This window comes from Gekko japonicus, unplaced genomic scaffold (genome assembly GCF_001447785.1).
Source record: "Gekko japonicus isolate JY-2015 unplaced genomic scaffold, Gekko_japonicus_V1.1 scaffold150, whole genome shotgun sequence".
NCBI classification, from domain to species: Eukaryota; Metazoa; Chordata; class Lepidosauria; order Squamata; family Gekkonidae; genus Gekko; species Gekko japonicus.
In genome coordinates, this window is record NW_015160839.1 from 1,356,970 (window position 1) to 1,374,983 (window position 18,014).

General features: G+C 48.9%; 1 protein-coding gene across 1 annotated transcript; it reads left to right on the top strand.

The window, feature by feature from the left end:
* Window positions 1–1,729: 1,729 nt before the first annotated feature.
* On the top strand, window positions 1,730–18,013 carry OAZ2 (ornithine decarboxylase antizyme 2; the record flags this gene model as incomplete). Its single annotated transcript, XM_015418693.1, is given in 6 exon segments — window positions 1,730–1,879; window positions 11,537–11,612; window positions 11,614–11,694; window positions 14,154–14,329; window positions 16,519–16,604; window positions 17,916–18,013. Coding segments are annotated over 6 exon segments (537 nt in total), but the record flags the coding sequence as incomplete, so codon positions are not given.
* Between the last annotated feature and the right edge of the window lies 1 nt (window position 18,014).

Here is an 18,014-nt window from a genome sequence, read left to right on the forward strand (position 1 = left end):
AAGAGCTTACAGTAGTCCCTGTAAGAAGAGCTCTGTAAGTTCTTGGAGGATCTACATTAGGGGTGTGTTGCCTAATATGCAAAGGAGTTCCTGCTACAAAAAGAGATGGCCACCACACAGAGTGAGAGACGTGCAGAGGGGGTTGGCCATCGCCTGCCTCTGTGTAGTGACACTGGATTCCCTTGTGGGTCTCCCATCCAAGTACTAAGCGGAGCCGACCCTGCTTAGGCTTCTGAGATCTAATGAGATTGGGCCGCCCTGGGCTGCCCAAGGTGAGGGTATGCACTGAGATGTGCACGCTCGCCAATTGATTTTTCAGGGGTGGGGGTGGTTATGGAGTAGTTTGTTTACATTAATTGGGGAGGGGCTGCAGCTCAGTGCATGAATACCTGCTTTGGATGCAGAAGGTCCCAGGTTTGATCCCTGCCATCTCCGGGACCAGGTGGAAGATGATGGAAAAGATGCGCCCTCGAGACCCTGGAGAGCAGCTGCCAACCTGACTAGGCAGCAGTGCCCTTGACGGACCAAGGCTCTGGCTCAGTAACACGCAGCCTTGCGTGTTCCCCTTTGTGTGTACGTGTACAAAAAGCAAAGCTCTGACTGAACACAACATATCCTGGAATTGCGTTAGGCTGCAAGGCGCCCCTGGACTACTGAGATGGATTGACTAAGGTTACCAGCTCTGGATTGGGAAATATTTTGGGGGGTGGAATCTGAAGGGTCGTGGTGTTTTGGGAGACCCCACCCTCCAGAGCAGCCATTTTCTCCAGGGAAACTGATGTCTGTAGTCTGAAAATCAGTTGTAAAAACAGATCTCCAGGCCCCACCTGGACATTGGCAACACTAGCATGGATAAATAGGTCGCCAACTGCAACTTGAGAAATTCCTGGAGAGGTGAGGTCAGAGCCCAGAGATGGGAGAGTTTGGGGATGGGAGAAACCTCAGCAGGGATGCCATGCCATAGAGTCACGCCTTCAAAGCTTCCATTTCCCCCAGGGCAACTGACCTCCCTATTACAAAGCCGAAGGCTTTTTTCTGAGGGAACGCGACAGAACGGAGTTCCAAAACCTTTTCGACAAAATTCTTTTTAAAAATACTTAAAAGTTCATGAGTTTTCAGTATTCAGATTGAAAACTTCATTTCCCTCTTGAGAGTTCCAGCTAGGAGCGGGGACTCCGATCTGGGAGAACCGGGTTTGATCCCTTACGCCTCCACATGCAGCCACTGGTGTGACCTTGGGTCAGTCACAAGTCCTCTCACTCTCAAGGGCAGTTCTGGAAAGAGCTCTCTCAGCCCCACCTCCCTCACAGGTTGTCTGTTGTGGGGAGGGGAAGGGAAAGGAGACACTCCTTCGGGTAGTGAAGGGCAGGGTATAAATCCAATCTCTTCTTCTTTTTTAAAATAAAATTTAAAAAACCCTGTGAAGGCCACTTATCATTCCGGGAGATCTCCAGGACCCACCTGGAAGTTGGTGACTTACATACGGGTACAGACGTATAAGATACGGGCTCACCGCGCTCCATAAAAGGCGGGCCACGCGCCAGCGCTCTTCTGCAACAGCGGAGGGAGTTCCCCCCATTGCGCGTGCGCGCCAAGGTCCCACGCCTCGCACCTGCGCACTGCCCGCGGAAGGCGAGAGGCACTGGCACCTCCCTCCCCCGGTCCGCCTTTGTTTCGAGCGTCAGTTTCCCAGGCAGCCTGGCGGCGGAGGGGGGCGTGGCTATGCAGATGAGCCACGGGGCGGGCCCGGCGCTTCGGTCCGTCAGTCGGAGCTGGCCGCTCGCGAAGGGAGGAGCTGCTGTGAGGCCCAAAATCGAGCGCCTCCTCCCGACCCCCGTCCGTCCTGCCGAGCCCCGAGGATGATAAACACCCAGGACAGGTACTGAGGGAGAGGCGGCGGCGGCGGCGGCCCTCTTTTACCTCCGGGGACGCGCGCCTTCGAGGAGGAGGGGGCGACAAACGGGCCTTTCCCTCCTCAGGATCGGGGCCTTCCCGTCTCTCTTCGCAGGATCAGGGCCGATCCTCCCCCCCCTTCCCTCTCCGAGAGACCCGGATGATGCACAAAGACGAGGGGAGGGAGAAGCGATGGAGAGAGGCAGGAAGGGAAGGAAAACAAAATTAGAGGGGAGGGGGGCGATTGAATGTTTGTAAGGCGCAGGCGCCGAGCTTTGCACGACGAGGACGGGGGTGGGGGGAGACGCTTTGCACGCTCTTGTGCAAGTGGGGGGGGGCTGGAGGAACGCGCGCACGCGCACTATGGCTGCGCACGTCGACGCCTCCTTTTAATTTCCCCTCTTAACCCCCTCCTCCCGAATGGAGGTTTGGACTTGCCTGGTGCGTGTGGGGGGGGAACCCTTGTTGTCCATCCTCCCCTTTCCTGGGGGGCGGTGTGTTTCCCCGCCCACGCGCCCCTTCTTGCGCTTCCCTTTTTATTGTCTCCTCCTCCACCTCTTCTGCCCTGTTAGGGGAATATTGCTTATTTTTTCTTGCACCAAGGTGTAGCTAAGAGCCCGCTTATTCCTGGGGTCTCTCTGACGTGAGGCGGATTTGGAGAGGGGGAGAGCCAGTTGCAAGCCTGTGGACCGACCCTACCCTCGACCTCGAAATTCGGGGTGGGGTGGGGTGGTTTGCTTGGTGAACACGTCCAGGATCGGCCCGCAGAGCTTGCCCAAGGGCAGCCTCGTGCTGCCCACCCGGTCCCCTTGGGTCTTGGAATCGGATGTTTTAGAAAACAGGCCTGGAAGGACTTGAAAGACTGCCTGTGCAAACATTCCTGCATGGGCCCTTTCAGGCTGGAGCCCACTTTGTCAAGAACATCTCATGGCACCTGCCGAGTTGGGCACTAATCAACAGCTTATACTGGGATAAAATGTGAGCAGTCTTTCAAAGTGGTGCTGGACACCTGTTTATTTTTGGTCTGTAGGAGCAGAACCACATTCAATTCCAGTAGCTCTTTAAAGACCAACAATATTTCCCCTGGGTACACAGACGCAAACATTTTTCCTGGGTACACAAACTTTCCTGAGTGAAAACTGACTTTGTCAAATACAAATAAAGACTGACCTGCTCGGATTGTGTTTATTTTTGGTATCTGAAGACCTTTGTGCACAAATCAGTTAGAGGGAGAGGGCTCACTCCGGCTGCCGTTCTCCAGCAGGGTATCAAAGGCCCTGGTCACACGGCAAAGTTGCCGCGGGAGAGGCACGGATGGTGGGCGGATTATCCGGGTGCGATCACACCCCAACATCTGGGAAGTGGAGCTCACCCGTGGCTTACCACCGACAATGCGAGTTAAAAAACTAGTACCTCCAAGGTACTAGTAAACGTTTGCCACGGGCTGCCTCCAGACTCCCGTGATGTGATTGCGCCGGCGCACAGCATTCCCCTCCGGTCCCTCGTTTACCCGCTGGCGCAGAAGGAAGGACCCGTGGTGTGCCACCGGCGCGTCTGATCGCGTAATCGCGGATCAAACTCGGCCGGGGCAATTAGCCACCCCCCACCCCCCCCGTGATATCTGGCCCGTGTGACCAGGGCCTTAGTACCTGGGGTTGAGTGAGCACCAGCTTTCCTGGGACATCTTGTAAGTTATTGTTGGTGCTCTACGGGAACATCGACTCGCCATGGACATTTTATAAAGCTGGAGTAGGACAGGCAATAGCAGTGGCATGTAAGAGGCTTCTGTTCAGTGTTAGAATGGTGAATCTTTTGACTTGAGGTAATCTGTGTGGCTTTTCTGACTGTTGTGTCTATTTTTTGTGCACTTCTGGTGAAGTGGTCATATGGAACATACACTAAGAAGGTTCAGATGGTGGTCCAGAGTACACTCTTGGACCTCCAGAAATAAGGCTGAGCAAATTTTGTTGGTCTTTAAAGCGCTACTGGACTCAAATTCTGTTCTGCTACTGCTGACTAAGAAGGGTTGGATTTTTTTTTTTTACTGTCAAGTCACAGCTGACTTATGGTGATCCTCCCGGTGGGTTTTCAAGGCAGGAGATGTTCAGAGGTGGTTTGCCATTGCCTGCCTCTACAAAGCGACCTGGTATTCCTTAGAAGTCTCCCAATACTAGCCAAGGCTGGCCCTGCTGAGCTTCTGAGATCTGACAAGAAAGGGCTAGCCTGGGCTATCCACCAAAAACAAACAGGTGTCCAGTGCCAGTTTAAAAGAAATAAGGCGTCACTGTGATCTGAGCCTTTGCGGGGTGGGGGTGTAGTACCATAGAACATGGAAGAGGCTGATATCTACAGCCTCCCGCCAGTGTGAAAAGCTTTGTCTAGAAAGGGGAAAAAGACAGATGACTTCTTGTCACTGGAGAGCTTCCTCTCCTGAGAGGACTGTAGCAACTCTTGCACAAGTCACATGGGTTTTACTCTGCTGGGAGATGGGTGAATGAAGTGATCTTCAGAATATAGACTGTAGGCCTTCGTGTTCCTCCCCTGCAATCCTTTGTCACTAGGTGGAATTGTAGATTATGACCCCACTTGGATTTGGGGGTCTAATGTTTTTCACCCCTGGGATTTGGACCTAGGCTGAGAAATTTCTGAAAGTTAATTTTTTAATAAGCCCAAATTTGTTTTGGAAGAAAGGTGGGGTACAGATTCCTTAAACAGGTAAATATAGCTGCTTCCACTCTGCCCCCCTCCCACAGGGAACTTTCTAAGGACCAAGATTCCAGCCTGGCTCTAATGATGGTTTCCTCTTGGAAGAAGGGGGGTTGCAGAACATGGTTTGCCAGGAAACCAAAGTTCGGAGAAACGCTTGGTTTAAAAATGAGACATTCCTCACACCTCAAGCAGAACTAGATGTTCAGTATTGTTTGCTGTCTTTTTCTGTTTACAGATCTTTTTAATAAAGAATTTGCTTATCTTTGCAATAGCCTGTGGGGAATCTTGGGCAGAGACAGTCATGCCCAAAACTATAGGGTGAGCTTCCTGGCTAGAGTAGGAGTGTGAACTGTAGCCCTCCAGTGCATGTCCATATCATCCTGGTCTGCACTGAGAGATTAAACTGTTTTCCAGGCTACAGGATAACTAGTCCTATTTCTTGTTTATAGTTGCCAACTGATTATACTGGGCAGAAACCTGTATTTGTTGACCAAGGATGCTGTCTGCATCCTTGTTACACCAGATATTCCAAAGTACAATACTTGAAAGACCGTGATCTCTTTCACTCTGTTAGGTGTGAATGATCTTAGCAAAGCTAAGTGAATAGTGTCTGGTATTCTTGATTAGGTTTTAATTTTGCATTGTTACACATTACCCTTTGCTTCCTCTATTTCATGGCCCAGAGACAATTGCTTGTTTCTTTCATACCTCCTACATAAAATACCTCCTGCATAAAATATCTGCCGTTGGAGGAGCCACTCACTGCATCCGAAGAAGTGGGCTGTAGAGTCCACAAACATTTATGCTTGTTATTTTAAGGTGCCACTAAACGCCTGTTTCTGCAGCAGACCCAACACGGACACCTGTCCCAAGTTAATTTAGTGTATGTAGATGAAAGTGATTTTCCAATTTAATTGCAGAGACATGCTTTTTCTAGCGTTTTAAAATTGCGAGTCAGCGGTGGTGGAAAGTTAACATTTGATTCCAGCGTTTTGTGCACTACAGTTGAATTCTTCAGATGCCTTTTTGGAGGAAAACCCTTGATCTTGTGACCTCTCAGTTCCATGAGACTGACATTCTGCACCACTTCCAAGATCTGGCTAGCCTGGGCTATGCAAAATGACTTTTGCAGCAGTGATTCAGTTTGAACAAATAGATCTTACCTGGGAAACCTGCTACTAAAAGGTGCACAGAGCAGCAAAGCACAAATCGAGCATTCAGACTGCAGTCTCAATACAGTTGCTTTAGAGTTCCTATTTCCTCAAAATAAATTGATTTTTTTATTGGGAGTGGAAGAATGTCAAACTTGTCCTGAGCATCTGTGCTTGCAAGTCAGACTGTCACTTGAGGTGGCAAATGTTTAGAGGGGCGTTTGGAAAAATCTCAAGTGTTTTTGCAAAACAGGAAGGTTCTTTGTTTACTGCTATTTCAGGGAAGGTTTTCTTAGGCCGCTCCAAAACATAATGCATGCAAACTTTAAAATAATAATACAAAACCAGACACAGGAGCTTAGCATTATTGTCTGTGTACTACAGGCTGGAATACGGGCCCCTGCCTGTGATTGATTGCTAAACTTAAAATATGGGTGTATGCAAGGCACTCAGCTGGGTGTTTTTTTAAAATCCACTCAAGGCCTTTGGTGTTATGTAAACAGTGAGGTAATTCCATCCATCTAGAGGTCTAGAAATCAGGTCAGGGAGGGGGGCGAGGCCTGGTGATCCTCTTAGCATTTGCTACGTTGCTGGTGGTGGCCAGTTGGCCGTGGAAGCAATATCATTTAAGTGCATTCGCTACAGTATATGAACAATCTGTCCTGTGAAGACAGCATGAGCCCTTACTAATTTTAGACCTTTTTTCTAACATTGTGGTTGGTGTAAAATCATCAAGCATACTACAGGCAAAGCTTTGTTGCAGTCTAAAATACATCTTACCTAGTAGCATAACTTACCTTTCGAGATCTTGGTTAGTTACCAAACCTGGCTTCCGTATATAATCAGATGTGTTTCTCTGTTGCCTCTTGTACCTCTGCTTGGGGGAAAACAGAGCTGGAGGACTTGGATTGGTGTGTATATGCATGCACACGTATATTTGTAGGCTAGCACAGGGTTATAGTCGCCACTCAGAACATCTGAACCATACAGCTGGTAATATTAGGCACTTTTGGAACTGGGGTCAGTTTTGTTCTAGCCTGATCTCATCAGATCTCAGAACCTAAGCAGGGTCAGCCCTGGTTAGTATTTGGATGGGAGACCACCAAGGAATGCCGGGGCCATGGCGCGGAGGCAGGCAATGGCAAACCACTTCTGAATGTCTCTTGCCTTGAAAATTCTACAGAGGAAAACCCATATGGGCGGACTAGAGAGCCAACAGTGCAGCACTGGGCAGATGCTCCCACACTGCCTGACAGCTGCAGATGAGGTCATTCCACCTTGCTAAAGCCAGAATCGGAGTGGCTCCGCCCACTCCCCCCAGCACTTTCTCCCTTGCATCAGTTGCTTGCAGGCTGCATAAGAGCCCTGGAGGGGCCGGATACGGCCCCCATGCCTTATGTTTGACACTCCTGTCTTAATAGTTTCTCTTGGACTAGATTTTGTAAGTGGTTGGCTGGCTCATTTCTGTTGAAGAGGAAACCTATTGCCTCTGTGTGCAATTTCTTTCTGTCACTAGTTCTTGGGCAAGGTACTTGTGTAGATTCTCTCCTCCCCAGACCAATCCAGGAATGGAGGGGATGTTTATGGCAGGCAATTGACCAAATGGTCAGCCATCTGGCTTCAAGAGGAAATCAAACAACGGGGGGTCAGCAAGATACATTCCAAGGGGGAAACATGAAGCCTATAGAGCATTCCACGGGAGACATAAAGCCTATAGAAATCAATATTTCTATACAGTACTGTTTCCCAGAAGGAGTCTCTGAGCACCTGCTTGTGCCCCTTGAAACTAGCGATGAAGCTCCCTTGAAATCTGTACTTTATTTTTTCGTTTCTTCAGGGCTCCTTTGTCTATGCCAAGTACAGTTTCCCCTGGATGCTCCAGCTTTCTAGTTCCCACTCAATAACGATGTGAGCAATCTTTGGGTCAGGCTTTTAATTTACCAGTTCTTGCTGGCCCAGTTATCCAAGCCTGGCTCGCTATTAGGAGGTTTGGAATTGGTCCCTCTTGTTTTATGGTAGGAAAGACTTTCTTTAGCAAAGCAGCATTTAAGTTTTATTTTCCCCCCCTAATTGGGCCAATATATCAGGCGACAAGTTAATTACCATTTGGGTTAAATCCATCCAGCTGTATAGCCAAGCGTAGTGCGACCCAATTTTTGCTCTCATCCGGGTTATTATTTTAGAGTGCACGTTGCTATTTTAACGATTTGAATAAATGCCTAGTGATCACTCTCTGAGATTCTTCTCATTCCGATATCCATGCAAGAGAGGATGGAGGTGGTTTAGCATGGGCTGCTCTTATTTCTATGGGGCATAAAAATGGCCGCAGGGATGCCAGCAGAACACAGCGCATTCTAAGACCCAAGGAACATTTTCTTCCCCAGGGAGCTGAAGACGGACTGGGCAAGCCAGTTGCTTCTCGTGATGTACACACATTTCCACTTTATTTATATAATCTCTGGTCAACGTGGTTTTGCAGAGAATTATTAGTATTTTGGGGGGAATTCAAAACTTGTTTTAACTGGAACAGATAGCAAGACAGAGGAAATCCATGTGCAAGTCACACTGGTGGTGCTCTGTAGCAGCCAGTTTGATCAGAGATTGCAGGATTTGGGGTGGGGGAGAACACGCTTGTTTAGAGTATGTCTCAGCTCTGAAAAAAATTCTCTTCCGCCTCTGTTCTTCAAGTGAGATAATCAACTAGTACGGTATAGTGGTTAGAGCGTCAGACTAGATTTAGAGAGAGAGAGGTTCAGATGCCCACTTTTGCCACGGAAGGTTGCCGTGTGGCCTTGGGCCTACTTCATAGGGTTATTGTGAGGATAAAATGGAGGAGAGTGATGTATGCCCTTTAGGACCTCATTAGGGAGTGAGGCAGAATATAAAGTATATAAGTGTAAGCTAGATTTGAGTCCAGTAGCAACGTAGAGATCTTTTTGGTCTCTAAGGTGCTGCTGGACTCAGATCCAGCTGTTCTACTGCCAGCCAACATGGCTGCCTTCTGAAATGAAATAAATAAATATTCCCTTGACTTCACAAAGTTCTGTCCTTCCCCTCTGGAGAGATAAAGGGGTATTTTCCTGTATTTTTTGCAAAGATGAATGTGCCATGTAAGTGGCGGGAAGCCTTGCCACACAGCAGAAAGAGACCATTGTACAGCTGAGAGACATATTGCTGAGTAAACCCCACTTCCATGCAAGTTCACAACATTCATATGATGGTGGCGTGTCCCTCCCCCTTACTGAGTACGCCCCGGACTGTGTGAATTCTGCAGTCACCACTGGAAATACAGAATATACTGTAGTCGTGTGCAGAATGCAGTCTCCCCTGCGAGTTTCAGTTTCTGTGCTTTTAGAAGTGTGTGGGTTGGGCCTGGCAATGTTCTGGAGGGAGGGGGGGTGAGGTTTCTTTTCTACATATAGCTCCCCCCCAATGATTATCAGAAACAGACCGGATTCCACAAAATAAACAAAGGTGTTTGGGTCACATAATGTATACCAGTCACGGAATGTGGCTTTTCTTGATGCAGAGTTGTGTTTCCTTGAGCTAATGGGGCGTCTGTAGCAGTATCTGTCTGGCCATACATATGCTGATGTACTTATTGATTTAGTCACAGATGTGGCTGATCCAGCCCTCTGAGGCTCTTTATAGGACTAGCCGCTGCAAGAATGAACTGCTTTCCATGAAGGGGTGGGGAGGGGAAGAATGTTGATTTTTCACTGCTACACTTGATTATTCAAAAATCCTCCAGCAGTGATAATGCTGCATTGTTGACTGGAGAAGACAAACACATCTCTCAGCCGTATTGGGAAGGCTGGAGAGGGATAGTGGGGAATGCTGTGCCAAGCGTTTTGCCACGCTGGTCTCCTCCACCCAGGCACCAGCACAGAAGCAGAGCTCTGCTTTTAGTATGCGCTGTTCCGGCGCATACGGTTGATGTAGGCCGACAAGTGTCATGTACAAGCGCTTAGCAGCCGACGCCTCCGGTACAGCTGCTTTGGATCGGCCCATGCAGGCACATTAACTTGAGCAAGAAGGGCGCCCCCCCCCCCATTCCAGACCGGCCATTTGGCTTCTCAGCACTGATTTGGATGCCTGCAGTCATTTTACTTTTTGCACAGTATGGAGAATGGCTGCTGTTCAGGGACACGCTAGCCTTAGGCCGCGGAGCTGGAAGCAAGTGTGAAGACGACTCCCTCTTGTCCAGCCAGAACATGTTGACTTGGAGCCTTTCTCTTGGTGCACGTCTGCCTTTAACACAGGAACTGTCGGGAACTGGTTGGGTGGTGCTCTGACAGAAATGAGCATCTCTGTAGCACAAAACCCCACTCCTGGTATGGATGCCTGACGAATTTGGAGGTTTGGGCTGCAGTTTGTGAATGTGACACGTGCAGCAGAGAGTCTTGGGCCATCTCAAAGATGCCCCTGATTTTACTGCAGCGTACATTTTGTGACTTGGACGCCCACTTCATCGGATGCATTCAGAACTCCCTCAGCCCTGCCTACCTCACAAGGTGCCTGTTGTGGGGAGAGACTCCTTAGGGTAGAGAAAAGCGAGATATAAAAACCTCCTCTTCTTCATGATAACTGTGTTAGTTGCTGCCCTGTCCCTTTGCCAATGACTTTTGAAGTTTCCCAGTCGTCTCCTCACAGTGTGGTGTAATGGTTAACAGTGCCAGGTTGTTGTGAAGATACGATGGAGAGGAGAGTGATCTAAGCCATTGGGAGGGAAAGATATACATGCCTTTGAACTCGCAGGTTAGACATGGATGTGAAAGAAATGTTTATAATTCCAAGTGACTTTACCATGTCCAAATGGTAAGCAGCAGTCTGCTGATCATATTAGTGACAACAGACTCTTTGGACACAAAGGGAAAGCACAAGGAGATCTGTAGAGGAGTGCCAAGACAAATGCATTCAGCAAAGGCCCCAATGTGTTTTCAGGCCCAGAGTACCTTGTCATTGGAGGACTGAATGCTGCATGCTGATGTCCTCTGGATGTTTCTGTTTCAAGATTGTGTGCTTCTGAATATACCAAATTCCCCTGAGGAAGGGCACCTTTGGCCAGAAAGGCATTGGATTATTTGTTGAGTAACTCTGTCTGCACTCACTGCTGCGGCCTCTCTCTCTCTCATGCTGCATTATCTGTTTCAAGAGCTTCCATTTTGTTGGGCCACATCCTGAGCCGAGGCGAAATTGCTGTCTCCTGGAATGCACAAAGAGGCAAATTGTGTCTCTCCGTTGTGTGGGAGGGGTACAAGCTGTCTTCCAGAAGCCCTGAAAGCAAGCAAGCCCCAGCATGCTTCTTTTCATGCGTTCTCATGCTTCTATCTCTCTGTGGGATTTTTTGCAGAAGGCCCACACAGAGAAGCGCACACACTCCCTTAAGGGCGGCAGCCTCACAGAAACAATAAAACAATCCACTACAAATGTCTGGAAGAATCACCGCCACCGCCCTTGTCATTCCCTTTCTGATAATATGAAGCCTAACCCTGCCCCTCCAAGAATCTGTCGCTCTATTTCTAGATGTTTATTGGAAAACGTGTGCTCATTGGCGCGTGTCTCCAGTCGCCCGGGCCTCCTGCCAGCAGAGGCGTTTGCCGTGCGCCCTCTCCGTTGCCGTGGGACCCTCTTCTCTCCCTCCCTTTTGTTCTCTTGTGTCCGACGGCTGCCTGCTCAATAGGGATGGTGCACAAGTGGCCGGTGCAGAGTCTTAGCCGAGACACCCACCTAGCAGGGCTCCTGAATCTAACCGTATGCATTTTCTCCCCTTCTTCTTGCAGTAGTATTTTGCCTTTGAGTACCTGCCCTCAACTCCAGTGCTGCAGGCACATTGTCCCAGGGCCTCTGTGGTGCTCCTGATGCCCCTCACCCACTGTCGAAGATCCCCGGTGGGCGAGGGGTTGGCAGGGATCCTTCTCCCTCTGCTCTGATATATAAGGTGAGCCGCGTTGCGTGTCTGGAGTCTTAACTAACTGGGGGTGGGGTGGGGAGGCTGGATACTAACCTGCTTTACCATGAGAGATGGACCTTGTTTTGGGGGGAGGCAGGGATCCCGTCATCCCCGAATAAGAGCCTCAAGGAACGTGGCGGATAGTTCCTTGCTCCAGAACAGCTCCTCCTGCTACGTAGGTCAAGCGTGTTAACTTCTGCAGCAGGTCCATCTCTTTGCTGGGGACCGTGAGGACTGTGCATCACACATGTGACGGGATGCCCGCACTGGCTCTTTTCTGTTTGCGACTGCAGCACACGGGGAGAAAACGGCTTTAGACTTCCCTTTCCACGCTGTTGGGGTTTTTTTGTGTGTGTCCTCAAACTGCCCCATGGGGCCGTTGTTGGCTCCATTGTAAAGATCTTGTTGTGTAAGCTTCATAGCAGAATGACTAACTACTCCATGGCGCAGTTTGAGGATCTGAAAACTCTGTGTGTGCGTGTGCGTGGGGGAGCTACAGCCACTTCTCTCTGAACACAGTGGCTGCAAACAAAGGAGCTGGTGCGCACCTGGAAGGCGCCACGGCACATGCAGTATAGAATCCTCAGGTTGTTCCCCAGCCAACATTAGGGCTTTGTAGTAGGTAGATGGACCCTGATGTTGAGTAATTTTTGGTGTGGCAGTTTTGGGTGGTGGTGGAAATTGCCATCGAGTCACAGCCAACTTGTAACGTCCCCCAGAGGGTTGTCATGGCAAGAGATGAACAGAGGTGGTCTACCTCTGTAGCAGCCCTGGACTTCCTTGGTAGTCCCCCATCCAATTACTAACCAGGGCTGACCCTGCTGGCTTCCTGAGATCGGACTAGCTGGGGGCGTCCACATCGGGGCCCATCTTGGGTTCCTTTGGAAATAAGGGACTTCTGGGACCCTTTCCCGCACCATGGGGTGTTTACTGTGCTTGTTTTTATTAGGCAGCAGGACTCTAGGAAATAACACTGAAACTGTTCTCTGCAGCAAGTTAGTCGATGCTGGCTTGGAGCGCATCGCCTGACTGCTATATTCCCCGGGGCTGTGCGTTTCCATAACACTTATACAGCCACTGTCTTCTGGAACAAGGGTTGTCTTGCAGCCAGAAGGAAGGGATAAATAGGCCAGTAGGTTCCTTTCCAGTGCTGCAGGTCAGGTCCTGGAAACAGCTGGATTGAATCTGAAAAGCCAGGTAGCCTCAGCTGGTCCCGAGAGACTTGACGATGCCATCCTAAGCAGAGTTGCACACCCTTCTAAATCCATTAAAGTCATTGGGCTTAAAAGGGTGTGACTCTGGTTGAGATGTCTGGCTGTCGGTGAGGCTTAAGCTTTCTTACACACACGGTTCTGGTGGGACTTGGCCTCAGTTGTTGAATTGAGGATGCAGTTCTGCTGCTTATTGCCTGGAGCAGCATGGGCCCTGTAGATCTGTGCCTTTGTGGAGGGAAATCTTTGTTTCCACACCCAGCCCATCTAAGCCGGCTCCTGTATAAATGCTCATTTTTCATCCCTGGGGTGTGCTTAGGTATAGTGCGGTTGCAAGCAGAGGATGCCTGTTTTGTTTAGTATGTGGTATTTACAAAACCGAGTATGGTGATTCGCCTGGAATTCTGACAAAGCACAGAATAATCACTCTGATAATTCTTGGTAGCTTGCCGGCATGATTGATGTGCCGGGTCAACCCCACGCTTTGAAATCATGCCTTTCTGCTTTGAAAAAGCACCTAAGGTTGCCTAAGCCTGAAATTTTTGTATTGGTAACATTTCATGCTTCATTCACTTATGGGAGTGCATCATTTGCATTTGTTCAAATAGTCTTATACAATGGGATTTTCTACTGAGATTCCCTCTGAAAATAGTCACTTTTTATTAAGGCTTTAGAGCAGGACTACCTTCTGGATCCTGTCAAGATAGTTTGAGTCTTTGAGACTGTCAATTATTACAGCATTGCTTCCGGAGTCAACCAGAATGCTGTTATACCCCCCTGCGATGTACCAGAGCTTAGTACTGCCTGCATAATTCTGCCTGTGTCATAAGACAAAACAATTCGTCCAGAAGCCTGTTTAGTGGTCACGACAGAACAGATCTGAGTATGTGAGAACAGTTGTTAGACAGGGCCCAGGAAGGTCTGATTTTGAACAACCAACTTGAAATGGTTGAGACAAAACCCCAGAGGACAGGCAGCACTTTGAAATGCCCACAGGGAATTGTTTGAGAGAAGAGGTGTCTAAAACTGACTTGGATCGAAATGAAGGGAACTTTCCAGTTGAACTGGAGCCTTGTTAATATCAGTTTTTCTTCTAAAAAGCAAAGGGAAGGGTATTAATTTTTGTAATAAAGCAATAGTAGGTAGTCACTAGTGATTGAAAAATGTTAATCATAGTAAATCTTCCTGTGATTTAATACTACTTCTACTTTTTTTTTTGTTCAATAAAACACAAAGGATGAGAAGCTCACTGTTAACCAAGATCTTCCAGTGCACGATGGGAAACCACACATTGTTCACTTCCAGTACAAAGTGACGGAAGTCAAGATCTCTTCCTGGGATGCAGTGCTATCAAATCAGAGTCTTTTTGTGGAAATCCCTGATGGTTTATTAGCCGATGGGAGTAAAGAAGGGTAAGAATCGTAACAGCCTAGTTAAAACAATAATCGTGAAGAAGAGCATGTGTTGTGCTACTAGCTATCATGGAAATTATTTGGTTAGGATGAACAGTGCTGTTCATGATTGGGGAGGAGTCAAAGCAAGCTGCACAACAGGTGCAATGTGGGGAAGAAATTGATGGAGAACAGATCAAAACCTTACTTGTGCTTATGCCAATATATGACCACTTAAAATGTCCACAGTGTTTCGAAGTCCCCCTGGGCAATCTTCAACTCACATCTTTGGTCCCACCTCCGGAATTTGCCACTGGCTTGTTTGTTCCATCCCGGATGGTGCTCTGCCTCCATTTCAGCTGTTAGAGGAACTTAACCCCCACTCTCCAATTTGCTCATAAGGTTGAGATAGGGATCTGAGGCCACAGTGGGTCAGAAGCAATGCTCCCTCTAAGCTGTGGAATATTGTGAGCAAAAATTCTACTTTGTGAGCTAATAGCATTAAAGTTGTGAGCAAGCAATTTGGCTACTGCATAATTAATTTGCTCTGGAGCCCTCCTTCCTGAGCTGAGACAAAATTGTGTGAGCTGGAGGCCAGAAAACTGTGACCTAACTCAGCTTAGAGGGAACATTGGTCAGAAGGGGACCCCCTTTACTGATATGTGGGTTATATGATGTCCAAACAAAGGTACTAGGACTAAACCAGCCTTTGTTATTTCCTTGGTGTTTCACTTCATCTGTCTCTCTTCCTTGTGACACTTTTTTTGGGATGGTACTTCCGCTCTGAGCATGGTTAAGTACAATTGCATAACTGGTTATTTTTAACTCTCTAAAATAAGCTTGGTAGAGGTTATAATTAAAAGGGATCACTATCATATTAGCCGAATCCCAAGTTAATCTCCACCTGCTGCTGGTTCTCCGGTCTTGGGGGCCATCATTCAATTAGGGCTCAATTGAAGGTGCAGTTTTAACTTCGGTTTGCCAACTTTGCAGCAGGAGCTGCGAGCAGAGCAGTGGGGCTGAAGCCACCCAGGTCCTGCCATTTGGCACAGTTGATGGAGTTCAGAAAGTTGACACAGAGCAGATTGACTTGGGGGGGGGGGAATCAGTATGTCTCTTACCCCTGTCTTTGTGACGGGAGGCGCCAACCTGGTGTCCTCCCTTCCTTTCTCTTTGCCCTCCTCCCTCAGTAGAAACTTTAGCCTCAATGGGAGAGAGGGAATAATATACCGTCTGTCTTCTTTAGAGAAAGTGGGGCTTAGAAGCTTTGTTCCCAAGCCGTGTCGATTCCCTGGCAAGGTGGTGTGTCTCTTGACCTCCCGTCTGCACAAAACATGTTTGCTCAGAGCTAGAAAACTTGTTGGTCTGGCCCTGAGGCGGGCAGGGCCACTGTTAGATTGTCACTTACCCTTGCTCCCTTCCCCTTCAAATTCCAGCACAAGGTATTGAACCAGGAAGCTGTCAGAGGCTTGTCAGAGCTGTGGCTTCAAGGGCAGGCTCATGCCCTGTGGAACCTCATCTGACTTTGGCCTGAATCCAGGTTATTAGATAGGAGCCTCTCCACCCAAGAGCACTTTTTGGCAGCAGCCCTGAGCTGGTTAATTGGCAAATGGAAGGATTTGATGGCTGCATCCCCTTTAGGTGCTCAGGTATAGCAAGTCAGTGGCCTTCCCCAGACCGGGGGCCCAAAACTTCCATCATGGGACTGGGTTTTTTATTCCCCTCCCTGATACTCTGCTGCCTTTTCCATGTAGCCTGCCCTGAGCCCGTTTTGCGGGGAGGGCGGGGTAAAAATCCCAATAAATAAATAGGATTTTATGCTCGCTGCCGCCACAAAATAAATAGTGGCCATTTTAGATTTGCCCCTACCCACTCCCCCATCTCTTCTTTGCATGCCTACTTGGCCTTATCAGTCGCAAAGGACAGAAATGGAGATGGTCCCAACCCATTCCTTGACGGGAAGGGCTGTGGCTCAGTGGTACAGCGTCTGCTTTGCACGCAGGAGGTCCCAGGTTCAGTCTCCACCCAAAAGAATCAGGTAGTAGGTGGTGTGAAGGACTCCTGCATGAGACCCTGGGGAGCTGCTGCCAGACTGAGTAGACAGCACTGACCTTGGTGGACCTCAGTATACGGCAGCTTCATGCAACCAATGTGACCAAGAATGGAGGCAGCAAAACGTCTGATGCCCTCTTTTCTCCCCCTCCTGGCAGATTATTAGCACTGTTGGAATTTGCCGAAGAGAAAATGAAAGCAAGTTATGTCTTCATTTGCTTCCGCAAAAGCAGAGAAGACAGAGGTGAGTGCCTTCAGCCCTTTATTCGGAACTTGGCCAAGGAGAAGCAGTTCGTGGTCACAGCCTGCCGTCAGCCCCCCACCTGGAGGCATCCCATCAGTGACAAACAAACTGTGGTGCTGAGTTTGAGAAGTTTAGACTTTTGAATTTTTATTGGGAAAGGGGTCTCTGTGCAGTAAGAAACTTGGTTTGAACGGCAGCCGCGGTGGACAGGATTTCTGAATGGGCTGCAGGAAGACCAACGTGGCTGCAGTAGTACAAGAGAGTCCCTTTGGTTGAAATGGGCAAGGAGCCCTTTCGACCGCTTGCATGGATTGCGGCATGGTGCTGGATGCCCAGGTAGTCCTTTGCTTGAAGGAGGGAGGTGTCTGACTAGGATCTTGCTGCTTCCAACCTCTCCCATATTTTAGGAATTGTAGGGAGTTAGTTTAAAGCTTATAATACTGTGACTTGGAGCCTGTTCATTAAGAGAAACAGGGAAACCTTTGTCCGAGAGTTCTTAAAAACAAAAAACTCACCACCTAGTTTCTCTGGATTCAAGGACCAGCCTTCAGTAGTCTAGCTCACCTGGAAGCACTTTGATTGCACATCTTTAAGCAGGTGACAATTGTTCTGGGGGGCCTCTTTACTGGATGAGGGCTCCCGGTGAGCATCAGGATTTTGATCTTCTTGGGATGGAGTCCGGTGACAACTGTTCTGGGGAGCCCCTTTACCCCGGTAGGCATCAGGATTTTGATCTTCTTGGGATGGAAGGGACTGCAAGTGCCTTCAGATTACAGCACCCAACACACAGCCCCGTTTTCCAATCTAGTCTGAAGTAAGATTTGGGGATTTACTACTGAAGGGGTGACAGCTTGGTGCCATTATTATCCCCCGAGCAAGCCAAGGTGGCACTAAGGCCTTGTTCAGCAGTGTGGGAGAGGAGCCATTGATCTCTCCACCCGATTGAGGCACTGGGGAGGGGGAGGCGAAGAAACTCTGGGGAGCAAGGCAGGGAGGTGATTCAAGGGGCTTTCAAGACAAGTAAGGAGCAGAGGCGGTTTACCACTGCTTTCCTCGGCAGCCTTGGTCTCCCATCCAAGTACCGACCCTTGCTTAGCTTCTGAGATCTGACGAGATCAGGTTATACCATGCTGCCTTCCCTCCATGTAAGAGGAGTTAGATGCCCGGGAAACTCAGGTCTAGGGACTAGACGACTTGCCCATTGCTAGAGCCTTGTTCCGATAGCCCTGGCCTGTAGCTGAACTCATAGATTCTGCATTGGAGGATGTCTGAATACTCTTCCTGCCTGATGCTGGCATTTTGTCTTCACAGCTCCATTACTGAAAACATTCAGTTTTTTGGGCTTTGAGATTGTGAGGCCTGGCCACCCCTGTGTCCCACCGCGACCAGATGTGTTGTTCATGGTCTACC